Below are 25621 nucleotides of genomic sequence, written 5' to 3' on the forward strand. Positions count from 1 at the left end.
TTACATCCAATATGGTAACCACTAGTTATATGTGGCTATTGAGTGCTTGAAATGTGGCTAGCATGACTGAGGAACTTAACTTTTGATTTCATTTCAATTCACTTAAATTTAAGATTAAAGAACCATATGTGGTTGGTAGCTACCATGTTGGACAACACAGAACTTAAGAGTCTCAGCCTGACTCTTTCACAAGGGTCTTTTACAGCCCTCTCTTTCTCTAGCCAAGAAACTTCTTCAGTCAGTTCTTCCTCAATCCCCAGTCTCCAGCCACATCGTAATAATCTACAGAGGTGCAACATGCCCACAACAATGACAACTTAAATGGTGAGTTTAGGGTCTCATTGTCCCCAGACTCTATTCTAGAAATGCATATTGGCTTTTTATTTACACAGTGAAATTTTCTGCTAAAATGCAATCTATTTTGAAAGGCAAATCTCATCCTTCACTTAAAGAATGAAAACCATTTCTTGTATTTTTAAAAATATGTATTTCCCATCATGTCAGGGGGTTGAGTTTCCAAACATTGGAGTCCTAAATCAGTTAGACAAGTGATTCTCACACTTTGCTGCATATTAAAATCACTATGATAAAGTAATTATTTGCCAGCCATACTTGAGACCAATTAAATTAGCATTATGGAAAATGATTAAAGAGAACCAAAACTTTATCTGCAACACTCTAACTTTTTTTTAAAAAAGAAGAATGTACTACTTTTTTTATTAAAAATAATTTAATGTTTATTCATTAAAGAGAGAGAGAGAGAGAATATGAGTGGGGAAGGGGTGTAGAAAGAGGGAGACACAGAATCCCAAGCAGGTTCCAAGCTCTGAGCTGTCAGCACAGAGCCCGACGTGGGGCTCAAACTCACGAACTGCAAGTTTATGATCTGAGCTGAAGTCAGACGTTTAATCGACTGAGCCACCCAGGTGCCCCAGAATGTATTCCTGTATTAACTAGTAATTAAAAGTTAATAAAAATATAAGAAAAATAATGGTAGGATTTTTAAAGAAGTAATTTATTGTGAGATAAGATAAATAATTACAAATTTGATATTCAAAGCGAAACTTTTTTTTTTTTTTTTAATCATTTTGGTTAACTAAAAGCCACAAGGAGCCACAAAGCCACCTTCCAACAACTCTGTGAAGCTTCTGGAATACAAACATGTACAAAGAATGCATATCTCAGTGAAGCTCCTTTTCCAAATTGCCATTTTTACATGTTATATGAATAAACTGAAATAATAACCATAAACATTTTATAGACTTTCCTTCCCACACAACCAAACAAATGGATGTCCCAAGGGAAGCTGGGAAAAAAGACAATGATGTCCATGTTCAGTGTCAGATGGTTTCTTTATTGTGCTTCCCGTCTCCCCCACAGATGTTCCCTGTGAATGAACTTGGCTCTATGCGATTCATACCAGAGTGGGATGGTCCCAAAAAGTTTGAAGAGAGGAACTCATACTTCCTGAAATGATTCTCTTTTGACATTAATTCAAATTTAGGAAGGAGCTGCCTAAGGCTTTTATAAATACCCATGAAGCGTATGTGACTCAAGACTGATTTTGTTTCCTTCTGTCCTCTCGGTGCCTCTTTTATCTTACCAGAGTGATGCCATGACTTGGTTCATGACTGCAGTGAGTGACAGCTGGGGGCCAGCCCTTTCCTCCTGCCGTGATTAAAAAGCCGTAAGGCATTTCCCACCACTTGAGGGCCCAGGTGCTGGGCAATGCTGCCAAACACTTCTTCCAACTTGATCAAAATATTGTAATTATATCCATTAATTCTGGATTAGATAACCCATTCAATAATTTAAAGTCAGAAGATACACAGAACATTAAATGACATTTGTTCTGTCTTCATCCTGCAGCTTCCTAGCTCCCTTCCTCTGTCCTACCAGTTTCTGGCGTGTCTTTTCTGAAATAGATACTTTGTGCAGAGTTAAAAGAACACATTTGTGGGGCACCTGGCTGGCTCAGTGGGTGGAGCTTGTGACTCTTGATCTTGGAGTTATGAGTTGGGCCCCAGATTGAGTGTAGAGATTACTTAAAAATAAAATCTTAAAAAAATAATAAAAATACGGGGGTGCTTGAGTGGCTCAGGTGGTTAAGCGTCCTACTTCAGCTCAGGTCATGATCTCACAGCTCATGAGTTCAAGTCGTGTGTCGTGCTCTGTGCTGACAGCTCAGAGCCTGGAGCCTACATCAGATTCTGACTCCGTCTCTCTCTTCCCCTCCCCTGCTTGTGCTCTCTCTCTCTTTCTCAAATATAGATAAACATTAAAAATAAATAAATAAATAAATAAATAAATAAATAAATAAAAGAACACATTTATGTTTTCTTCCCCCCCTTTCATTTTTTCATTTTACATTAATGATAGCACACTATACAGATACATTTTTCATTTGTTTATTTTTTTCTACCACCCCTGCCACTAGAAAGCAAGTTCCATGAGAGAAGGGATTTTATTCTTTTTTTTTTTTAAGATTTTAATTTTTTTAAGTAAGCTCTACACCCAATGTAGGACTTGAACTCACAACCCCGAGATCAAGAGTTGCATGTTCTACTGACAGAGCCAGCCAGGCACCCTGGGATTTTATTCTGTATAATGTTGTACCTTCGGCATGTAGCATGGTGTCTGGAACATTGCAGTCTCTCCCTAAAAATCTGTTTAGTAAGCGAATGAGTACACATGCTGTTCTGCACCTGGCTATTTTCATTTTGGACAGCATCTCGTTTCAGGACCTGAGGAAACTCCTCATTTTTTTTCTCATGACTATATAGTGTTCCATTGTCTGCATTACTTACTACTTACTTAATCAGATCCCTACGGATGTTTATAAGTTTGTTTCTAATCCTTGACTATGAAAAATAATCCTTTCATTCATATTCATCCACAAACATCATGTGACACATATGTGAGGATATCTATCTGTAAGAGAAACTCCTAAATCCAGAATGGCTGGATCAAAGGGTGAGGTACATTTGCCAACCTTTTTTTTTTTTTTTTTTAATATTTATTTATTTTTGAGAAAGAGAGAGAGCACGAATGGGGGAGAAGCAGAAAGAGAGGGAAACACAGAATCTGAACTAGACTCCAGGCTCTGAGCTGTCAGCATAGAGCCCAACGTGGGGCTCAAACCTGTGAACCACGAGATCATGACCTGAGCTGAAGTTGGACGTTTGACCACCTGAGCCACCCAAGCTCCCCATTGCCAACCTTTTTAAAATCAAAAGTGCCTTGCCATGTCTCAATGGCGTTACTGTGGTCAATGACAGGTGACTTGAACCCATTCTAGGGAAATCTATCATTAATGAAGTTGTTCTGGTTAGGCTTGACCTTATCACCACATATTCCTGTAAATCCAACAGAAAAACACCATACAGATTGGAACTGTTGGAACAATCCAGATGATGTATTGTAGAAAGAAGTGCACACAAAAAAACACATACTGTATGATCATTTATATGCTGCTAAATCAAGGACAAACAAGTTAAATTTATGGTGATAGAAATCAGAATAGCAGCTGCCCAAGGCTGGGGCATTGACTAGACAGGGGTACTAGGGAACTTTCTGAAGACATGGAAAAGTTTGAATCTGGATTTGGGTGGCAGCGTTTGCAGTTGTCAAAACTCACTGATCTATACACTAAAATATTAGCATTTAATTTTATGTAAAATATATCTCAATTTTAAAAAGTTCAAAGAACTGGGCTCTTGGAGCATAATGTGTTACTCTCTGTAGATTCTAGTCACATTGGCTTTTTAAAATTCCCAAAACACACTCCTTTTTCCTACCCAACAGCTTGCATATATGCTGTTCCCACTGCCTGGAACACTTTTTCTTCCCTTTTACTAATACACAACAAGAGAGGGAGAGTGTCTCTCTCTCTGTCTCTCTGTCTCTCTCTTTCTCTCTTTCTCTCTCTCTCACATACACACATACACACACACACACACATACACACACACCTATCTTTTTATAATTCACTGTGCATCAAAATGCATAAAGCATAGATAATATCTGGAATGATTCCATACTGATAGAACCTATTTGAATTACTTTGCAAATCTCAGGTAAAAGAAATTGCACATTTCTTGGTTTTTGGGAGACTCAAAATGAAACTCGATCTCTACCTTTCTAGGTGAAGGTAGTTGATACAATACCAATCATTTCTGGCCACATAGCCCACTTGGCCTCCTGAGATTAGAGAAGTATCATGGGCTTAGAACATTCAGAAAAATTGGAGAAGGCTTTTAGTCCATGTGATGGTCAATGAGATGCTCATTGGTCTGTGTGGTTTACTCAAATTTGGAAGGCTTAGACTCAGAATCAGCTCAATCATTAGGACCCTCTTGCAGGATCCCAAGACCTAGAAGATGCTGAGGGCTCAGTCTTCCTAAGGCCACAGGCACCAACCCCTATCCATTCCTGCTGCCTTCCAGGCTCCATGTGTCATTGGGATGCAGTTCCTGTGACTCTGGAACTTGCCCTCCCTTCATTCTCCCAGTGGATTTGCACTTGAAAGAAAGAGAGAGAAAGAGAGAGAGAGAGAGAGAGAGAGAGAGAAAGGAAGGAAGGAAGGAAGGAAGGAAGGAAGGAAGGAAGGAAGAAAAGCCCTGTGGAGGAGGACAGGTAGAGGGGGCTGGAGGAGATTTGAGGAGACCTGTTGAAGCTGGTAAGTCTCCAGGTTGGACTCAGCCTCAGCTCCCATTAAATAGGAAATGGGAAAACTGGGAAAGGAGAAGAAATTTTTTTCCCCCAAGCTTCTAAGAGGTTTGCAAACAATTGGAGTAATTAAAAGTTCTCAGAAGTAGCCGATGGTGCCCTTTTCACCGAGGGAATGTGGGCCAAGCATGATATATTAAAAGAGAGGGAGCTGCTCTATTGAAGTTAAAAATAATCTTCTGTCACATGGCTAATTTGTTGGAATGCAGCAATTAAAGGGCTGTGGGCAGAGGGAGAGCTGGAAGCAGCTGGGGAGCTCACAGGCAGAGTGCACGCCCTGGGGACTATGTTTGCAGAGAGAGAAAACAGTGTCACAGCTGACTTAGGGCACCTTATCAGAAAACCCAGAAAAGGGGCAGGAAGAAGGAAAAGTGGGGTCAAGTTCAGAGCTATGACCTTTGGGCTTATCAGACAGTGAAGGGATGGGTCAGGACGTGTCACCTGTGCTCCCAGGAAGCTGATTCATTCAGCAAGGATGAAGGCTTTTCAGCTCCCCCTGCACTTTGGAAATGCATGCCTTTGAATTCGTTTCAAAGGAATACATAACCCAAAAGAGCCCTTTGATCCTAAATCCATGGGAAAGCCAATCTATATGGTCTTGAGGGGAAAAGCTCACGCCAGCAGTACAAATCCTAATTTGGGGAGTTGGAGATTTCTTTTACGTTCTTGAGATTTGGGGAAAGAATTTTGAAATTTTGCAGTTGAAAGAGATTTTTTTTTTTAAGTTATATAATACAGTACGAATTTTTCAGGTGAAGCTGGGCATGAGTCGCCAGTGTCTTCCTCTTCCTCCCAGAATCTCCTGCATTCCAACACACCCACACTGCCTGTTTTCTCTCCAGCTGTGTGCCCTCTGGCTGGTGCTTTCGGTGGGGTTTGGGGTTTTCGAGGCGCTGCGAGGCAGAAATGGAGCCAACATGAAGAAGGAAGTACTGCCTCCCCAAATGCAGTAATCTGATGTATCCGAATCCCTTACCTCACTTGATCAATTTTCACATGTATAAGGGGCACCGCTAACAGGGCTCTGAATGGCCAGTGGAGGCCTGGGCTTCAGAGTCTGACCACCCCTGGAAAGTGGAGGCCGAGTTCTATTATGTGGGCACGTATGTTGCAAGGTACAGAAACCTACCTCACACACTAGTTTGAGGGGAAAGAAAAAAAAAAAAAAGGAAATTATGTGGTTCATTTATGTTTAGGTTTTCTTTGTGACTAGATTCAAGGGTTTAACACTGTCCTGAGGGCACCTTTCCACTTTGTTGGGCTCTATTCCTTTTTTTTTTTTTTTTTTTTTTAAGATTTTTCATTTTTAAGTAATCTCTATACACCCACCCTGGGGCTAGAACTCACAACTGGGAGATCAAGAGTCCCATGCTTTTCAGACTGAGCCAGCCAGGCACCCCTTGTTGGCCTCCACTCTTGAGACTCCACTAGTCAGACAAAATAGCGATGGACAGCCCCAGGCTTTACTTTTCTCCAGTTTAATATTCCTTTAATAACAAGGGGTCTTCCCCAACGTGCACCACCCCCCCCCCCCCCCCGCCCCGCCCCGCCCTGCTCCGTGCCACAGGGACATGAGCTTCTCTGATTGAATAGATTGGATCACATGTCCCACCTGTGAGCAAGGGGAGGTGGAACATACTGATTGACAGCTTACATAGCTTCACATAGACTAGAAGAGGAACAGTTCATCTGAGGAAAATGGGGGCTCTAGAAGAAAGGGAAAGACAGGCAGATATAAACCATTACCAGCAAAGTCCAGGACATATGTGCACTTTTCTAAGGTGGTGGTTTATAGCTTGCTTCATATCCTCAAAGTGTTCTATAATCCAAGAAATAGTAAGAACTTTGGGAGAGGAGAATGCTTTCTTCCCACTCCACGTATTTCCTTCCTGTAGAGGGTCATCAGCACTCATGTCCAGGCCCCTCTTTTTGCCTCTCTCCTTCTGCACTTAGGGAAGGAGGAACACTAGGAGAAACCAGGCATGAGTCACCAGTGTATTCCTCTTCCTAGTGTCTTGGGACTATGATCCTGGGAGGGAGCACAAGTTCTTGTCTCACTCCTCACAGGGAGGGCGCCTTGTTCACTGCTGCCCGGGATTGGTAGGAAAGTCTGTTTCATTAGGGTACAAGGAATCCTACTGAGCCACATTCTCCAACCGAGCATCTAGCCATATTAGCAGATAATCCATCTCCTGACTACCTAGACCCCTAATTGACCAGAGCCTCGGTAGGTGGGAGGCATGTTGTCTTTTGAGGTCCCTTCTCGAAAGTCAGGAAGAACCGCCAATTTAGAACATCAGAGACCCACAGATTCATCTTCTCGCTCTCCCTTTCCTAGACGCGTCCCCCATGGAGGAGCTGCTGGCCTTGGGAATCCACAGGGATGGTGGAGCGCTAGGAGCAGGCTCAGAGATGTGCAACAGATTTACGACAACAGGTGAGAGGAACTGGGATTATTTCACATGGAGGGGGAAGAGAATGAAGGAGGGGTGACTTAATAGTGGCCTTCACCAGAGCCGTGCTGAGCGTGAGGCATCACTGGTACTTTTCCACAGCCTCGCCCTGACCCGGATCGCAGTCCCACTCGTGCCCTTCTATGCCCACCTCTTGGAAAATAAATTGCTCCGCTTCCACAGAGAGGTGCAGGAGGTCAGGGCACACAAACCAACTTAAATAAAAGCACATTTTATTATTACTTCTTTTTAATCACAAAAGTAACGCACAATCTGTGAAAAGAACTAAAAAGATTCAGACGAGGACAAACGTGAAAATGAAAATAGACTCCAAGCCCTCAACCCTGATATAGCTATTGTTAGCCTTTTGGTCGATTTTTGTCCAGCCTTTTTTTTTTTTTTTTTTTTTTTTTTTTTTTTTTTTTACATATTTTAGAATTTATTCTTTATTTACAAAAAACATAAAAATACTTCAAATAAAACAGCAGTGTGGAGTGTAAAAGATGAATATAGTATACTCTGCTATTTCTCTTGGTATTATGCTCTATGAAATTGAATATTTTGAATTGAATACTATGAAATTGAATATTTTTAGTTGTTATCACTGTCTTTTCTCTTTTCTGGCCTTAGGAATGGTTGACATTAAAGGCACTCATTTGAGAGGAAAGTACTGATACTGTGACACCCAATTTAGAGATAAGGGACTCCCTAACTCCTGCTAGATTCCCTGGGGACTGGAACACTTTTCTAATAGAATAGGCAGCTTTGTTAAGAAGAGGAGGTAAAAGCAGTGGCTTCCAAAGCCAGGGTTCTTGGGGCACCGGGGTGACTCAGTCGGTTAAGCATCCTACTCTTGATTTCAGCTCAGGTCATGCTCTCACGGTTTGTGAGATTGAGCCCTACATGGGGCCCCACGCTGACAGCATGGAGCCTGCTTGGGATTCTCTCTCTCTCCTTCTCTCTCTGTCCCTTCTGAGCATGCTGTCTCTTTCTCTCTAGAAAAAAAAAAAAAAAAGCCAGGATTCTTGGCCTTCCTTCTCTATTAGAAATATACACTGCTTCTACCCTTAGCCACTTTGGCCTCCCTAGCACTAAGATTTTGATTCTGGGAACATATAACTGCAAATGAACAAAGAGTCAAGGGAAAGTTCTTTATCAGCAAGAGAATTATTTTATTCAATGTGTTTCCTTACATGAGTTGGGACAATAAAGGGAAAGAATGAGAAGAAATAAAAGGCCAGTTACTCAGGCCACTTTTAATGAATCACCCCCCAGTGTCATTACCCATCCCCAGTCAGGAAAAGCTTGAGTTTTTCCATGCCAAGAAAAACAGAGGGCAGGAAGAAACAAATTACGACCTTGTTTGTGTTTTGTGTCTTAACTATTTGATTTATAGGCCTTGATCCAGTGATTATGGATGAAAGAAAATATCCCAGTGTCCCAAACCTAACCTGAACTTAACCATGGGTGGGTCTCACGTCCACGGCTCAAAGTTAGCATGAAGTTAAAATGCTTTAAGAATAAAGTTCCAGGGTTAGGGGCTGCCTGTAGGCATTCTTAATCCAGTGGCAAGGCCAAATTCCTTTCCCACACTCAAGTTTCAGAAAACTCTATTTAGAAACTTAACCCCTTCTCCCTCATTCCAGAAGCTGGGCATTTATCTATTCAACAGATAGTTATTAAGCACCTACTGTGTGCCAAAATACTGGGACAACCATGGTGTGCAAACAGATCAATCAACATATAAATCAGAAAAATATTATGTGTAGCCATGAGTTCTATGGAGAGAAAGAAAACAGGATGGATAGCCACTTATGATGAGGCAGCTCACATAAGCCTCACCAAGGGGGTGACATTTAACTTGAAATTAGAGAGATATAATCTGAATGTGAAATCAGAGTGGGAGACCATTCCAGGTAGAGGGAATATCCCCTAAGGTAGACTCATGCTTGGCATGTAGGAAATAAAACACCTCATCTCAAAAGAAATTCTTGGCTATTAGGATTATTTTTCAGGAGTTGATCTAGATAGAAAGTTGATAAATTCCTTTCTGAATCTTAACTATATAGATGTTCAACCTCACACATAAGAAGAGTAACACAAATCAAAACTATAGTGCGATATCATTTATTAAAATGCCAGATTTGTGGGGCACCTGGGTGGCTCAGTTGGTTAAGCATTTTACTCTTGGTTTTGGCTTAGGTCATGATCCCACCATTCATGAGATCAAACCCCAAGTCAGGCTCTGTGTATGGGATTCTCTCTCTCCCTCTCCCTCTGCCCTTTCCCCACTCATGTTTTCTCTCTCTCTCTCTCTCTCTCTCTCTCTCTCTCTCTCTCTCTCTCTCAAAATAAATAAATAAACTTAAAATTTTTTTTTTAAAGTTAAATGTCAGGTTGGTAAAATTCAAACACTTTGATAACATACTCTATCTGTGGGTGTGTGAGGAAGCAGTCATTTACATCATTGCCAGTGAAAATATAAACTGGTGCAAATTGCTAACCCTACAAATGTGTATGCTTTTGACCTAGTAGTCCCATTTCTTCTTCTACATGTATATAATGATGTAAGATCTAGGTTATTAATTACAGCATTGTTTGTAATTTCAAAAGACTGGAAATCTAAATCTCCATCAGTAGGAGACCAGTTAAATTATGAAACATTCATATCAAACAATGAACATTAACTATGGAAAACTATCCAGCTTGTAAAACCAAATGAGGAAGCTATCTATGTATTAGTATGTAAACATTTCTAAGATGTCATTAAGTCAACCAAACAAACAAACAAAAAAACCAAGATACAGAACTGTATGTTTTTTTGCTACTTTTTCTATAAAAGTGAGTAAGCTAAGTGTAAATATTTATATTTACTAGCATTTTCATGGAGAAACTCAGGATGGTTACACACAAAAATTATTAAATAATCATCTGGGGTGGGCGGATGGAAAATGGGGAGAAAAGGCGGGCAGGAGACTTTTTATTGAGATGTTTACTTTTTTTTTTTTTAAGTTCTGAACTATGTGAATGTATTAGGGACTTAAAAAATTAAATTAAAAAATTGCCCCTTCTACTGTCCCTTATCTTAATTTTTTAATGTACCATTTAGGGGCTCCTGGCTGGCTTAGTTGGAATAGCATGTGACTCTTGATCTAGGGATTGTGAGTTCGGGCCTCATGTTGGGTGTAGAGATTACTCACAGAAATAAATAAATAGATCTTAAAAAAATTATCAGTTAATCCATAGCCATTGTTTACTTCTCCAGCCTCACCCATGAGAAAGTTTCTACTTAAATACATGTGGATGATGGTTAATACAAAGTATATTAGTGCACATAAATAAAATCTTAATAAAGAGGATCTTAAAAATATATTAGCAGTTAATCTAATCACAAAGTAACTTTATGTGCCTTGCTACTCATCCTCAACAGACTGGATAAAGACCATTGACCAAAGACAATTGGAGAATTCCTAGGGCAAAACCATCCTAAAGGAAATTGTGTTTATGGAAACATGATGATTTTTTTTTAATGTTTATTTATTTTTGAGAGAGAGAGAGAGACAGAATGAGGGGCAGAGAGGGGCAGAGAGAGAGGGAGACATAGACTCCAAATCAGGCACCAGGCTCTGAGCTGTCAGCACAGAGCCTGACATGGGGCTCAAACTCACAAACCGTAAGATCATCACAAACCGTAAGACGAAGGCGGATGCTTAACCCACTGAGCCACCCAGGCTCCCCGATAGTCTTTTTTTTCCCCCCTTTATTTCTTATGTTTAAATCTTTGATCAGCCTAGAGTTTCTCCTGCCAAATGGTTATGTAGCCAAGTTATTATTTTCCAGAATTTTTTTCTGGAAAAATTCCTGGAAAAACATTATTTAATTATTATTTTGTTTCACCACTGTAAAAGCCCCCCCCCCCTTTTCCTCAGTGATTTAAGATAACATTTTTACCTCGTCTTCTTTTTTTTTAATTTTTTTTTAACGTTTATTCATTTTTGAGAGACAGAGAGACAGAGCATGAATGGGGGAAAGGGAGAGAGAGGGGGACACAGAATCCGAAGCAGGATCCAGGCTCTGCGCTATCAGCATAGAGCCCCATGTGGGGCTCGAACTCATAAACCGTGAGATCATGACCTGAGCCGAAGTCAGACATTTAACTGACTGAGACACCCAGGCGCCCCTTTACCGCATCTTCTATTCTTTTTTTAAAGTAATCCCTAGTCCCATCATGGGGTTTGAACTCATGAATCTGAGATCAAGAATCACATGTCTACCAAATGAACCAGCTGGACATTGCCCCTACAATACATTGATTGTATTTTAGGACTCTGTTTTGTTTTATTGGTCTATTGATCACACACACTATTGGTAAGATTTTATAAAAGCACACATCCTCACACATTGTGGGTAGGTGTGTAAATCAATACATCCCATATGAAGGGTAATTTGCTTATATTTATATACACATTATTATAAATAGACACACACATCTATTTATACACACATTTTTTTCTTTTTGAAACATGTGAATGCATTTATTACATGTTAAGAATAAATTAACATATACCAGCAGGAAAAAAAAAAGTTGGTGTTCTGAGGCCAGGAAAATCAACCCAGGGTAGAAAAGCATCCCTGTTAATGGCTATTTACACAGGGATTGTTTCTTTCGTTTCTAGAAATGAGACTGGGCTGGGCTGTTGGGGGTTGGGCCCCAATGGCATAAGACTGAGTAGGATGGTCCTGGGTTAGCTCCAGGAGGGTCCACCCAACAGGAGGCCAGGGAGGTCTGGCTGAACTGAGGGTTGGAACAACTCTAGGATGCTTGCAAGCAAACCCTCCCCAAAACCATACCCTGGAGGATATGGGCTTCTAACTTTGCATCAACTTCCTGAAGCTTCCCTGACACTGGATGACCCAGGCTTGACCCTAGGAAGGGAAGAAGAGTGTTGGACTATGATGGCTTTAAGAGTTTGTCTTCCCTCTGGCGGGGAACATAATACATTGAGAAGGACAAGAACAAATTTGAGGGCCACCTCATCGTATTCCATGCCTGGAACAGGAAAGGGGACCCCTGCAGCCCCTGCAAGAAGGAATGAGAACACAGGAGGTATATTTGATGTCTGCAAAAAATGAGACAGAATCCTTGTTTCTTGCTCTATTCACATGGAGCACGCACAGTGTTTTCCTTGAGAATTTCCTGTTCCAATTCCACTATTTATACAAAAACAGTAGAATGAGCTTGCAAGGTAAATAAGGACTTCCCTGGAGCAGTACTCACACACTGATCCTACTGTTGTCTGTGATAAATTTTGGATCATGCCCCTGAAGAGCAGGGAGAAGATTTTCTAGTACATGACACAGCAAAAGTAAAATGTTAATGCTAAAAATGTTTTTTTTTTTTAATCTTTTTCTTTTTTTTTTTATTTTTTTATTTTTGAGACAGAGAGAGACACAGCATGAACGGGGGAGGGTCAGAGAGAGAGGGAGACACAGAATCGGAAGCAGGCTCCAGGCTCTGAGCCATCAGCCCAGAGCCCGACGCGGGGCTTGAACTCGCGGAACGCGAGATCGTGATCTGAGCTGAAGTCGGACGCTTAACCGACTGAGCCACCCAGGCGCCCCAATGCTAAAAATGTTTTATGTGGTGGGGTGCCTGGATGGCTCAGTTAGTTAAGCATTCACCTCTTGATCCCAGCTCAGGCCTTGATCTCAGAGTTGTGAATTCAAGCCCTGCGTTGGGCTCTACTCTGGGCATGAGGCCTACTTAAAATAATAATAATAGTAATAATAAAAATATTTTTTAAATGTTTTATTTTATATTTGAGACAGAGCACAAGCAGAGAAGGGGCAGAGAGACAGAGACAGAATCTGAAGCAGGCTTCAGGCTTTGAGGTGTCAGTACAGAGCTGATGCGGGACTCCAACTCATGAGTAGTGAGATCATGACCTGAGCCGAAGTCGGATGCTTAACCAACTGAGCCACCCAGGAACCCCGATAATAATAAATAAAAATGTTTTATATGTGCCACCTTTCTCTTAGTAAGTTTCTTTAGAAGGTGGGTCTTATTTATAGCATCTAGAAACAATAACACCAAAATAGCCCGCATTTACTGAGGACTCTCTGTGGCAGGCACTGTGTTGAGTCTTTGTTTAATACTCATGTTGACACAGTACTTAGCTGTAGTAACTCAGTAAGTATCAAAAAGTTTGGAGAAAACTATCAAGGGCATTCAAGAATAGAAAATTACAGCCAATATTCCTCATGAATATAGAGGGAAAGATTTTTTTTTTATGTTTATTTATTTTGAGAGAGAGAGAGAGAGAAAATCCCAAGCAGGCTCCACACTCAGCGCCCGTGAAGCCCAACATGGGGCTGAATCCCACGACTGTGAGACCATGACCTTAGCCAAAATCAAGAGTCAGACACTTAACTGACTGAGCCACCCAGGCACTCCAGATGCAAAGATCTTTAAAAAATACTAGTGAATTAAATCCGGCAATATATAGAAAAGGCTAACATCATAACCAAGTGGAGTTCATCCCAAGAATGTAAAGGTGGTTTTTTAACATTTTTTAAATGCTTATTTATTTTTGAAAGACAGAGAGAGAGAGGCAGAGAGTGAGCAGGGGAGGGGCAAAGAGAGAGGGAGACACAGAATCTGAAGGTGGCTCCAGGCTCTGAGCTGTCAGCACAGAGCCTGACGTGGGGCTCCAACTCATGAACCGTGAGATCATGAGCTGAGCCGAAGTCAAATGCTTAACCGACTGAGCCACCTAGGTGCCCCAAAGATGGTTAAGTTTTTGAAAACCATTCAAAGTAATTCACCATATTAACACAACAAAGGAGGAAAAATCATATGATCATCCCAAAAGATGCAAAATATATATATTTGACAGGATTCAATATCCTTTTATGATAAAAAAAAATAGGAAACTAGGAATCTAGGGGAATTCTGCCTTGTTTCTGATGAAGGACATCAACTGAAAAACCTATAGACAATATCATATTTATTCATGGAAGAGTTGAATGCTTTCCTCCTACATTTGGGAACAAGGCAAGGATGCTCATTTCACCGTTTTTATTTAATGTTGTACTAGAAGTCACAGCCAGTGAAATAAGGCAAGAAAAAAAAATACACAGATTAGAAAGGAGGAAGTAAAATTGTCTCATTAGCAGATAACATGATTGCTACATAAGTTATTCTAAGAAATATACAAAACAACCACTAGAACTCTAAGTGAATTTAGCAAGATCACAGGATACTAAGTCAATGTACAAAATCAATTATATTTCTCTGTTATAGCTGCAAACAATTGAAAACTGAAATAACTCCCATTTGTAAAACATTTAGGAGTAAATTTAACAAAAGATGCAAAAGACCTTTATGCCAAAAACTACAAATTAAAATAAGATTCAAATAATGAAGCAGTATACCACGTTTGTGGATTGGGAGAGTCAAGGCTGTTAATATGTTTATCTCTATATGTTCGTCTATAAGCTGATTTATAGAATTAACAGGCTGATTTAAAAATAATTTTAGATTTACAAGAAAATTGCAAAAATAGTACAGAGTGTACTTGTATACCCCTCAGACAGCTTCCCATAATATTAACATCTTACATTTACTATCGTACATCTGTAAAAACTAAGAAATCAACACTGGCACATTAGTTACTTTACCTGGATTTCACTGTTTTTTTCCCTAATGTTCTTTTTTTTGTTCTACGATTCAACCCAGGATATTACATTGCATTTAGTTGTCACATATCCTTAGTCTACTTAGGTGTATGACAATTTCTAAGTGTTTCCTTGTTTTATTATGTTTTTAATAAGCTTGACAGTTTTGAGGAATACTGGTCAGGTATTTTGTTGACTGCCCCTCGATTTGGGCTTGCCTAATGTTTTTCTCATGCTTACACTGCGGTTATGGGTTTTTGGGAAGAATGTCATAGTGATAAAGTGGTCTCCTCATCACATACCATGCTATCAACATGATTTATCACTGGTGACATTAACTTTTTACTTGGTTCAACAAACTGATTTTAAAATTTATATGGAAATACATAAGATTTAAAATAGCAGAAGCAATTTTGGAAAATAAGAGCAAAACTGAAGGATTTACAAGTCTTACTACAAAACTATAGTAATCAAGACAGTGTGGAATTGGCATTAGGACAGACAAATCACTGGAACGGACTAGAAAGTTCAGTAAAAGACCCACACTTATATGGACAAGCCACTTTCAAGAAAGACAGGAAAACAATTCATTGGGGAATTATGTTTTCACCAAATGGTGTTGGAACAGTTGGGTATTCACTTGGGAAAAAAAGAGATCAAGAAAGCTGCCTAATATTACTAAGTTTGTGAGTGGCAGGGGCAGGGCTTCCCAGCTGGACTTTCTGGCTAACACATGGTAATTTTGAATATGAACTTATAATCAATACATTTAGGCCACAATATTTTTCTGAATCCAATTCAATCTCAGGTCATACTTGCAAAAAATGTCAGTGTCTTGGGGTGCCTGGGTGGCTCAGTTGATTGAGCATCTGACTCTTGGGTTTTGGCCCAGGTCATGATCCCAGGGTTGTGGGATCGAGCCCAACATTGGGCTCTGCACTGAGCATGGTGTCTGCTTAAGATTCTTGCTCTCTCCCTCTGCCCCTTCCCCTGCTCTCGCTCTCTAAAATAATTTTTAAAATTTAAAGTCAAGGTTTTCAAAGTAAAAGACTGAAGAAATGTACCTGATTCAAGGACACTAAGGAGACATAAGTAAATACAATACATGATCCAGGATTTGTATGAATATTAATTCCCTGAATTTGAAAATCATACTAGGGTTACATAAGAGTACGTTCTTATTCTTAGGAGATACATAATTATTTGAAGGTAAAGGGTCATAGCATCTGCAACTTGTTCTGAAATGGTCTAACATTATTTATTTATTTATTTTTGGTCTAACATTATTAATAACAACATTATTAACATTATTTGATATGGAAGAAATCACATATGGAAAAATATTAACAATTAGTAGATCTAAGTTAAAAGTACGTGGGAGTTCATTTTATTATTCTTTCAATGTATCTGTTTGAAATTCTAAAATGGAAATTTAAATATTAATTTAAAAAACACTTTGTGGCAACTGGGTGGCTCCGTTGATTAAGTGTCCAACTCTTGATTTTAGCTCAGGTCATGAGCTAAATTGTGATCCTAATTCCTCTTGCCATGATAAATTTATGTAGACATAAATATTTTTGTTTCTTTCGAAAGTCTTGTTTCTTATGTTATCTTACTGTCACAGAGCCTATCACAGTACTTGTGGCACAGTAAATGTTCAGTAAATATCTCTGAAATGAAGGTAAATATTAGAATGTAGTTTGTGGAATAGCCTGAGTCATATGGGATTTCTCTCATGATTCAGTCTCATCTGGGAGGTAACTATGGGAAGTTAAGATTTACAGATACAGGGGATTCCTGAAATAGTAATATGTTGAGGTACTGTAAGGAGATGGGACCACTGGAGCTTGGAATGGCAGGAGAATTTGTGAAAAAGAATCCCAGGAATTCAAAGTGAGTAGGCTTTGGAAGGAAGAAGGTGGGTGGATCTGATCTGATCACAGAAATGGTTTTCTTACCAGCAGATTTAGGAGTCAGTGGCTGGCACACAAGTCTTATAAAAGGAATGGTGGAAAATATTAGTAAAAGAGGTTGGGATGGATTGTGGAGAGTCTGGGAGAGTGACATGATGAAAATGACATTACATGTCCCTTGTGATGGCAGTTAAAAAAGAGTAGTTTAGGATAATGCACATCAACCAGGCTGGAACTCCAAAATGCTGGGACCTCTAGCTGGGAACAGTTGAGGTGAATTTTATTTTATAACACATGGGAACGAAAATAGCATAGTTATGTTCTGATCACCAAATAATTTGTTTAAAATTCAGATCTCCTGGGCGCCTGGGTGGCTCAGTCGGTAAAGCTTCCGACTTCAGTTCTGGTGATCCCACGGTTCATGGGTTCGAGCCCCATGTCAGGGTTTGCCCTGACAGCGCTGAGCCTGCTTTGGATTCTGCGTCTTCCTCTGTCTCTCTTCCCCTCCTCCGCTTGTTCCTTCTCTTTTTCTCTCTCTCAAAAATAAACAAACGTTTAAAAAAAAAAAAATCAGATCTCCTTTCCCAACTTTAAGATATAATTGATGTATAACAAAGTCAGATTCTCAGTACTGTCAGAAACTTGGGATACGCCATACCCTACCTGTCCATGGCCTTAGGCCAATTATGCCCCCCCCCCCTTTTTTCTAGCACTACTGTTATTTATGTTATGATTACTGTGCCAAGCTCTGTAGAGATACACTCCCTCACTTAATCGGCCAAACTTCTCTGCAGGGATGAGGTTATCTTGCTCATTTTATTGGTTAGGAACATGAGACTTAGACGGGCAACAACAGATCACAGTCTGAAGACTGCAAACAAAGATGTAGACCCGCCCTGAAATACAGGCCGCGCAAGAGGTGGGGGAAAACAAGCTTCGTGTGACTCAAGAGGTCCACGGCGAAAGGAAAGGAAGGGGAAGGAAACAGGAAAATGGAGACTTTGCCTCCTCTTCCCACACTGTGCAGGCGGCAACGCGGAGTGAAGGTGAAACCTCTCTTGCTTAACACCTGTCTATCCTTCTCCGTTAGGCGTCTTTGCAAAATCTCTGCATGTGATTGGTGAGATTGGAGGGATGGGCGATTCTGATTGGTTAGTCGGACCTCGAACCAGGCCTACGCTCCAAGGATCGGGCGAGGGGTGGGTGGAACTTAAAACTGAATCCGTTGTTTCATTGGTGAAAAGAAAACGAACCAGGAACTATCCGGGAGCATGATTGGCTGTTGCCAGGAGCCCACCGACGGCCCTGGTTACGGAAGCCGGGGAGAGCTGAGCTCAGGGCCAGCCTCGAGGAAGTTAGCTTTGGAAACCGGGTTAGTGGTGGAGAAGAGGTGTCTCAGGCCCAATGGCGACTGTGGAAGCAAGCGGCAACGATGGGAGAGGGCAAGGGGTCGAGACTTCCGTCACCTATTATCGATTGGAGGAGGTGGCGAAGCACAACTCCATGAAGGAGATATGGCTGGTGATCCATGGGCGAGTCTACGATATCACCCGTTTCCTTAACGAGGTGGGGGCCCGGGAGGTGGGGCGCAGGCCCTGGGAACTGCACGGGAGAGGGGCGGTCTGGACTAGAGAAGCAGCAGGGTGGATATGTATAGGAGGGAAATGAAGCCTGGCGGAGGGCGATAAGTGGCCACGATTCCCCCAGACGAAAACCGAGGGGTCTTAGATCTGCATGCCAGCGCTAAATTCCGGTCTTCATTAGTATCATGAATTGCATATCATACACTGAGCACTTAACTATGCCCTAGGACAAACTGTTAAGCCATCATTATTCCCATTTTACAGAAAGGGAAACTGAGCCTCCAGACTGAGGGCTCTCAAGGTCACACGCTTAACAGCCTATAACCATTCTAACCTAGGTTTGAAAGGCTCCAAACCTGTGCTATTTCCACTGTGTCTTTCTAACTAATAGCATTTTTGGTTTTTATAAGAAGCTGACATTTTTACCCCCTGATTATGCTGCTTTTATTTTTTTCTAATTTGAGTTAACCCTGAGGCCGGAAGGTCATGAGTTGACTTTTTTGGCCATTGACATCCTCTTTGTTAAATCTTCAAACCTGTTGCAATAGATCTCATTATGCAGTTCTTGAGACCATGGTGCAACTGAGTGATTTTTTTTTTTTTTTTTTTTTTTTTTTTTTTTTTAAGGGAATAGGATAGACTTTTAATGTGTCTAAACTAACTTTATTGAGGTGTAATTGACATACAATATGTGCCCATTTAAAATGTACAGTTTGATGAGTTTTGACAAATGCATTCACCCATGTGATCAAAATCCCAATTAAGACAGAGCATTTCCATCATCCTAAAAAGTTCTCTCTTGCTCCTTGGCAGTCATTGCTCCCACCCCAATCCTTGACACTTTGAGGTATTTATATATATACATATTAACATATACATTGTTTTGATGTGTATCATGTTGAGTAATAGATTAATAATCTTGAGGTTAATTCTTTGGAAATTCTTGTGCAGTATAACCTTGTTGTAACTGAGAAAAACTTCATTTCTGTTAGTTGTTTTGTGAAGCAAATATGCTAGTAAAATATATATTTTCTTAATTTGGAGCCTAGGGGAGAAACCAATACATCCTGATTATTTAATTTTTTTTTTTTAACGTTTATTTATTTTTGAGACAGAGAGAGACAGAGCATGAATGGGGGAGGGTCAGAGAGAGGGAGACTCAGAATCCAAAACAGGCTCCAGGCTCTGAGCTGTCAGCACAGTGCCCGACGCAGGGCTTGAACTCCCGGACCGCGAGATCATGACCTGAGCTGAAGTCGGCCACTTAACCGACTGAGCCACCCAGGTGCCCCTATTTAATTTTTTTTTTTTTTAATGTTTATTTATATTTGAGAGAGTGGGAGAGAGACAGTGCAAGCAGGGGAGGGGTGGGAGTGGGTGGGGGGGGGGGGACACAGAATCCAAAGCAGACTCCAGGCTCTGAGCTGACAGTACAGAGCCTGCTGTGGGGCTCGAACCCACAAACTGTGAGAGCATGACATGAGCCACAGTCAGTTGCTTAACTGAGCCACCCAGATGCCCCTAGATCCTGATTTATAAATCTATAAAAAGTTTTGAAATGTGAAGTTTCCCAAAAGGACGTTGTTTTTAATAAATCTTCTTAATGGCCAGTAAGTTAACATCTTAGAATTTAGTAACTTGTATTTTTATGGGGTATGGCCTTTTATGCTTTTAAAATAGTACTTTAAAAGTACTTTCCCATTACTTCATCCTTGGATGACTAGTTGAGAGTGACTTGGATGTAGTGATCCTTATGTTAACAGGGTGGGAAACAGGTTCACAGAGATTTTAGTCATACATTTGATTAGTGGCAGAATCTGGTTTAGATAGATCCATTGATTTCTCTTGTCTACATAGCATTACTTCAAAATTCTGGCCTTAGGTCCTTAGGCATATGCCTCATTGTAAGTTTCAGTTGTGGGTGGTAGCGTGTTAAAGCATAATTCATAACGGTAGGTGATGTTTTTCATTTGTGGTTTCATTTCCCCCAAATTGTCATTTATGTATTATGTATGTAATCTCCACACCCAGCATGGGGCTCAAATGCACCACCCCAAGACCAAGAGTCATGTGCTCCTCTGACTGAGCCAGCCAAGTGCTCCTCTCCCAAATTTCTTCTTGATTGACTTAGAATACATAATGAACTTGAAGAAACATTCAGTGCTTGTAGTGGATGTTAGTTCAAGATTGAACATTAGTTCAACCTTGAGTAGTGGCTGCTGACCGGGTTCCCACATGTTGATGGAGCTAGAAACATCACAGGTGAAGTTTGAGCCACAGATCTTTACCTGCAATTAACTCTTCTTACTTACCTGATCTGTCTTCTCTGTTCCTATTATCTTGCTCATTCCAAGCCTGTTCATTCATTTATTTTCTCATTCAAATATTTATCAGGTGTCTGTTATGTGCCAGATACTGTTGTAGGTGCTGAGGAGACAGCAGTGGATATGCCCTATTTATGCCCTCATGCAGATTAGTCGATGGGGAGTGGACATTAAGCAGAGTAAATACAATGTGTGCTGTGTTAGGTAGTGGTAGGTTCTAAGAAGAAAAATAAAGCAGAGAAGAGGACTGTGGATGTATATGGAATGAAGGTGTGAGGGTGAGGGGTTGAAATTTTAGGTATGATGGCCAGAGTTGGTTTTATTAAGAGAGTGACTAGAGTAAAGGCCAGAAGGAAGTTTAAGGGAGCTAACCATGTGGATATCTGCAGGAAGAGTGGGAGTGGCAGAGGGAGCAAGTTCAAAGGCCTTGAGGTGGGAGTGTGTCTAGTGTTGGGAGGACAAGTGAGGGAGGCTGTAGTGGCTGGAGAGTAGTAGGTGAGGTCTGTATGATCAGGTGAGGGCAGATCAAGCACAGCTCTGTAGGCTTCATGAAAGATTTTGACTTTTAGGAGAGGAACTCAAACTGGAGCAGAGGAGTGACATGATGTGACTTCATGGTTTAACAGTATCCCTCTGCAATGTTTAGGAGAGACTGAAGGAGGGCAAAAGCCACATTGAGGAGTCCAGTTAGGAAGGAGGCTATTGTAGTAATTTGGGCAAGGGGTGGTAGCTTGCACCAGGCTGGTGGCAATGGGGGATGGTGAGAAGTATCAGATTTGGGATGTATTTTGATGGTAGAGCCAATAGGATTTGATGATGCAGTGGATTTGAGGAGTGAGAGAAGTCAAAGATGGCACCAAAGTTTTTGGCCTGCAGGTCTGGAAGAATAGGATTGCTATTAGATGAGGTGGGAGGACCTGTATCGGCTCTCATCCTTCTTATAATTGAAATACTTCGGGGCTTCTCCTTAGAAAGAGGTCCCTAATCTGAATATCCTGTGTCTGTAGGTTGCTTTTTTTTTTTTTTTCTAAATGAATATGTTTATAATGTTATTCTGGAGTTTGAATGTGATGATTTAGAATTGGTAATGTAATTGAATTATCTGTCCCCTAACATTAATTTTGCATTTTTGAATTAGTGGTATGGGTTTGACTTACTGAAATCGTTAATGAAAACCCAGAACCTTGCAGTAGTACACATCTTTGTCTTTGCGCTGTTTAGTAGTATAGAAAAGTCACAGAAAAATGGTTATACTGTCTTATGACTTGGGCTAGAAAATAACAAAGTACAACTCCCTTCGCAAGGGTCGGTATGATTTTGTGAGCCTTGGTTTCAGTCAGTATTCTAATTTTCGTGCCGTGTATCACAGGTAAGAAAAGTTTGGGCGCCATTGTCTTATGTATAAATAACCATTACTGAAAAGAATAACTTAAAATAACACATTGTGATATTTTGAGGTTTTGTATGTATTTTTTAGTGACCGTGGTCATGAGTGGGAATACTACTTTAGGACTTGCCTACAGATGGGATAGCATTTTACTCGTTCCACAGTGTAGGTGCTGACTGTCAGGTGCTGTGGTACTAGGTCCTGGTGGCATATAGAAGTAAACATGGTTCTGTCCTCTTGAAGCTCCTCTTCCACGGGAGACAAAACCAAAGGAGACAAAGGTTCAATGATGGTGTTTTCTTTGAAGGAAACCAAATAGGAGTTGAGAAAGAAAATTGGGGGTGGTGGGGAGATGTACTTTAATAAGAGCTTTCTGGAAAGCTTCTGTGAGGTAACTTCTGTGAGGTAACTGAGCTGAGGAGAAGGAACTAGTTGGGAAGACTAGAGAAAAGAGCATTCCCACAGTATTTGCAGAGGCAAGTGAGAGTTTGGTCCGTCAGGGGGACCGAAAGCAGCTGTGGCCATTGGGGTAGTGAATGAAGGGCAAGAACGGCCAGAGAGGTGGGTGGGAGCCGGGCCAGGCAGGGTAGGTAGAATTTGATCCTAAATGTATTGGAAAACCACTGAAGCCTTTTAAGATGGGGGTGACATTAAAGCACTTTCTTTTTCTTTTTCTTTTACTATAATTTATTGTCAAACTGGCTTATATACAACACCCAGTGCTCATCCCAACAAGAAAGCACTTTATTTTTCAAGTAGATTATTTTGGCCAAGAAGTCAAGAAAAGGTTGGAGGGAAAAGCAACACAGAATGGAAGAAAGTAAAACTTTCAATTCCAAGAATTTGTTTGAATTGTTCTACATCTTCTGTGCATATACCAATATATACAAATATGTACAAATAAATAGGGAAATAGAATTATAGTTTGAGACGCATGCTCCAACGGAGCCAGCTGGATGCCCCAATCATAGTATCCTTTAACGAAATTATAGTATCTATTAATTGATCTGGGTTTTTTTGTGTGTGTGGTTTTTTTTACATTTATTTATTTTTGAGAGACAGAGTGAGTTGGGGAGGGGCAGAGAGAGGAGACACAGAATCTGAAGGAGGCTCCAGGCTCTGAGCTGTCAGCACAGAGCCCAACACAGAGCTCAAACCCACGAACCTTGAGATCATGACCTGAACTGAAGTCAGACGCTCAACCGAATGAGCCACCCGGGGCACCCCTGATCTGTGTAGGCCTATTACATTAGGATTTGCCCCAGGCTGCTGAGTATGGAATTAGGTCTGTTTTATGCTACCTTCTTTCACATTTTAGATCTAATTTGGAATGATTGGGAATGTGATGAAGTTTAGAGCAGGTACCTTTTTCTGGTGCCCAGGTAATTTTTTTTTTTAAATAGGGTATACAGGTACACTGTGAAAAAAGCCTTCTTTCCATCTGCCCAGTTCTACTGCCTCTTAAATTTAACTACCGTTGTTTGTGTATCCTTCCAGAGTTTTGTTTTGCATATACAAGCAAAAGTAAATGTGGTCACTCCCACTCTTTTTACCCCAAAGCTAACATAACATCCTCATTGATCTGTGCTTTGCCTTTCTCACTTAAGTGTAAATCTTCAGAATCTTTACATATCCCTTCCTGGAATACTTCCCTATTTATAGAATTTGTTGTATGGACTAGAATTTGTTTAAGCAGTCTCCTATTGATAAACATTTGGGTTATTAATATTTTTCTAGGTTTTTTTCTCCCCTCTCCTAAGGGAAGGAGATCGAATGTACATAGAATAAAATTACAGAATATAGGGGCTTCTGGGTGGCTCAGTCGTTTAAACATCCAACTTTGGTTCAGGTCATGATCTCACGGCTTGTGAGTTCAAGCCCTGCGTCGGGCTCTGTGCTGACAGCTCAGAGCTTGGAGCCTGTTTTGGATTCTGTGTCCTTCTCTCCCTCTGCCCCTCCCTGCTCATCCTCTCTCTCTCTCCCGCTCTCTCCCTCTCTCCCTCTCTCCCTCTCTCTCAAGAATGAATAACCATTATAAAAAATGTACAGATTTTATATGTAGAGTTCAGTGAGTTTTGACAAATGTCTCACCTGTGAAATCACCACCACAGTATATAGAATGTATCTGTCACTCTGTTCTTGTACAACCATTGATTTGATTTCTAACATTCTAGAACAGCGGTATCACTTTTTTGTGTCTAGTGTCTTTGGCTTCACATATCTGTGTTTTTCTTCTGTATCAGCAGTTCCTATTTATTGCTTTTTATCTTATTTTAATTTTATGTGTTCATTTCATTGTATGATTGTACTGAAATTTATCTGTTCACCTGTTGATTGAAATTTGGGTTGTTTCCATTTTTTGGCTATTGTGAATAAAACTGCTGTGAGAGTTCATGTACCAGGCTTTGTGTGGACACGTATTTTCTTTCCTCTTGGTTAAATAAAAAGTGAGATTGCTGGGTCATACTTTTTTTTTTTTTTTAACTTTTTAAGCAACGTCAGGCCTTTTCTCAAACTGTCTATATCACTTTATATTCCCACCAGCAATGTATGAATTTTCCAGTTTCTCCACACCCTCATTGACACATGGTATTTGTCATTTTACTTTAACCATTCTAATGGGTGTGTGCTAGTATAGAATTTGTGGTTTTAACTTACATTTCCTTGATGACTAATGATGTTGAGTGTCATCAGGGTGTGATTGGCCATTTGTATGGGTTTTTGTAAGGTGTCTGTTCAATCTTGCCTATTTATAATTGGATTGTTTTCTTATTGACTTAAAAACATTCTTCATACATTCTGGATGCAAGTCCTTTCAGATACAGTTGACCTTTGAATAACGGATTTGAATTGCATGGGTCCATTTACACATGGTTGTTTTTTTTTTTTTTTTTTTATATAGTAATTTCTCTTATGATCTTTTTTTTTTTTTTTTTTTTTTTTGAAGTAGGCTGCATGCCCAGTGTGGGTCTTGAACTCATGACCCTGAGATCAAGAGTCACAAGCTCTACTGAGTGAGCCAGCCAGGCACCCCATGATCTTCTTAATACACTTTCTTTTCTCTAGTTTGTGTTATTGTAAGAACACAGTGTATAATACATATAACATACAGATTATGTGTTAATTGACTATCTTATTGGTAAAGCTTCTGGTGAACAGTAGGCTATTAGTAGTTAAGTATTTGGAGAGTCCAAAATTATATACAGATTTTCAGCTGTGTGGGGGATGGGTTTGACAGCACCCCAACCCCCACATCGTGTAAGGGTTAACCTTATACGTATCATGACTTTTTTCTCCCCATCTGTATTTTGCCTTTTCATTTTCATAACAGTGTTTTTTTGTTTTTTGTTTTTTTAAAGGAAATTTTGTTCTTTGTGTGTATGAAATATAATTGTAATGTCTGGATGCTGGCTTTGGGGGCCAAGTGTTTGGTTCAGTTTTGTGCTTTACCTAATAGTTGTGTAACTGTGGGCAAATAGCTCTGCAAAGGCCCTTTCCCATCTGTAAAATAGAGATAACAGTACCTACTCCACAGAATTAGGACAATTAATACAGG

At 40.3% G+C, this 25621-nt stretch overlaps 2 protein-coding genes across 10 annotated transcripts in view; both read left to right on the top strand.

The window, feature by feature from the left end:
• Nucleotides 1–25621, top strand: part of NIP7 (nucleolar pre-rRNA processing protein NIP7) — a 91736-nt gene that overhangs the window by 53765 nt on the left and 12350 nt on the right. Inside the window, exons 6-7 of one of the 6 annotated variants that reach the window (XR_006212081.1) lie at nucleotides 222–324; nucleotides 7067–7149. Coding sequence is in view for 4 of the 6 variants with exons in the window: in XM_042970210.1 (XP_042826144.1) it covers nucleotides 7067–7126 (60 nt within the window). In the remaining 2 variants the exon portion in view is untranslated. Of the gene's footprint in view, nucleotides 1–221; nucleotides 325–7066; nucleotides 7166–7283; nucleotides 7355–13006; nucleotides 13038–25621 lie in introns of those variants that run through there. The other 5 variants (XM_042970210.1, XM_042970211.1, XM_042970212.1 and 2 more) reach the window with 5 other exon arrangements.
• Nucleotides 18078–25621, top strand: part of LOC102955728 (cytochrome b5 type B) — a 109065-nt gene continuing 101521 nt past the window's right edge. For all 4 annotated transcript variants that reach the window (XR_006212079.1, XM_042970205.1, XM_007090357.3 and 1 more), the window contains exon 1: nucleotides 18078–18337. Coding sequence is in view for 3 of the 4 variants with exons in the window: in XM_042970205.1 (XP_042826139.1) it covers nucleotides 18176–18337 (162 nt within the window). In the remaining variant the exon portion in view is untranslated. The remainder of the gene's footprint in view (nucleotides 18338–25621) is intronic.

The sequence above is a fragment of the Panthera tigris genome, chromosome E2, assembly GCF_018350195.1.
Source record: "Panthera tigris isolate Pti1 chromosome E2, P.tigris_Pti1_mat1.1, whole genome shotgun sequence".
NCBI classification, from domain to species: Eukaryota; Metazoa; Chordata; class Mammalia; order Carnivora; family Felidae; genus Panthera; species Panthera tigris.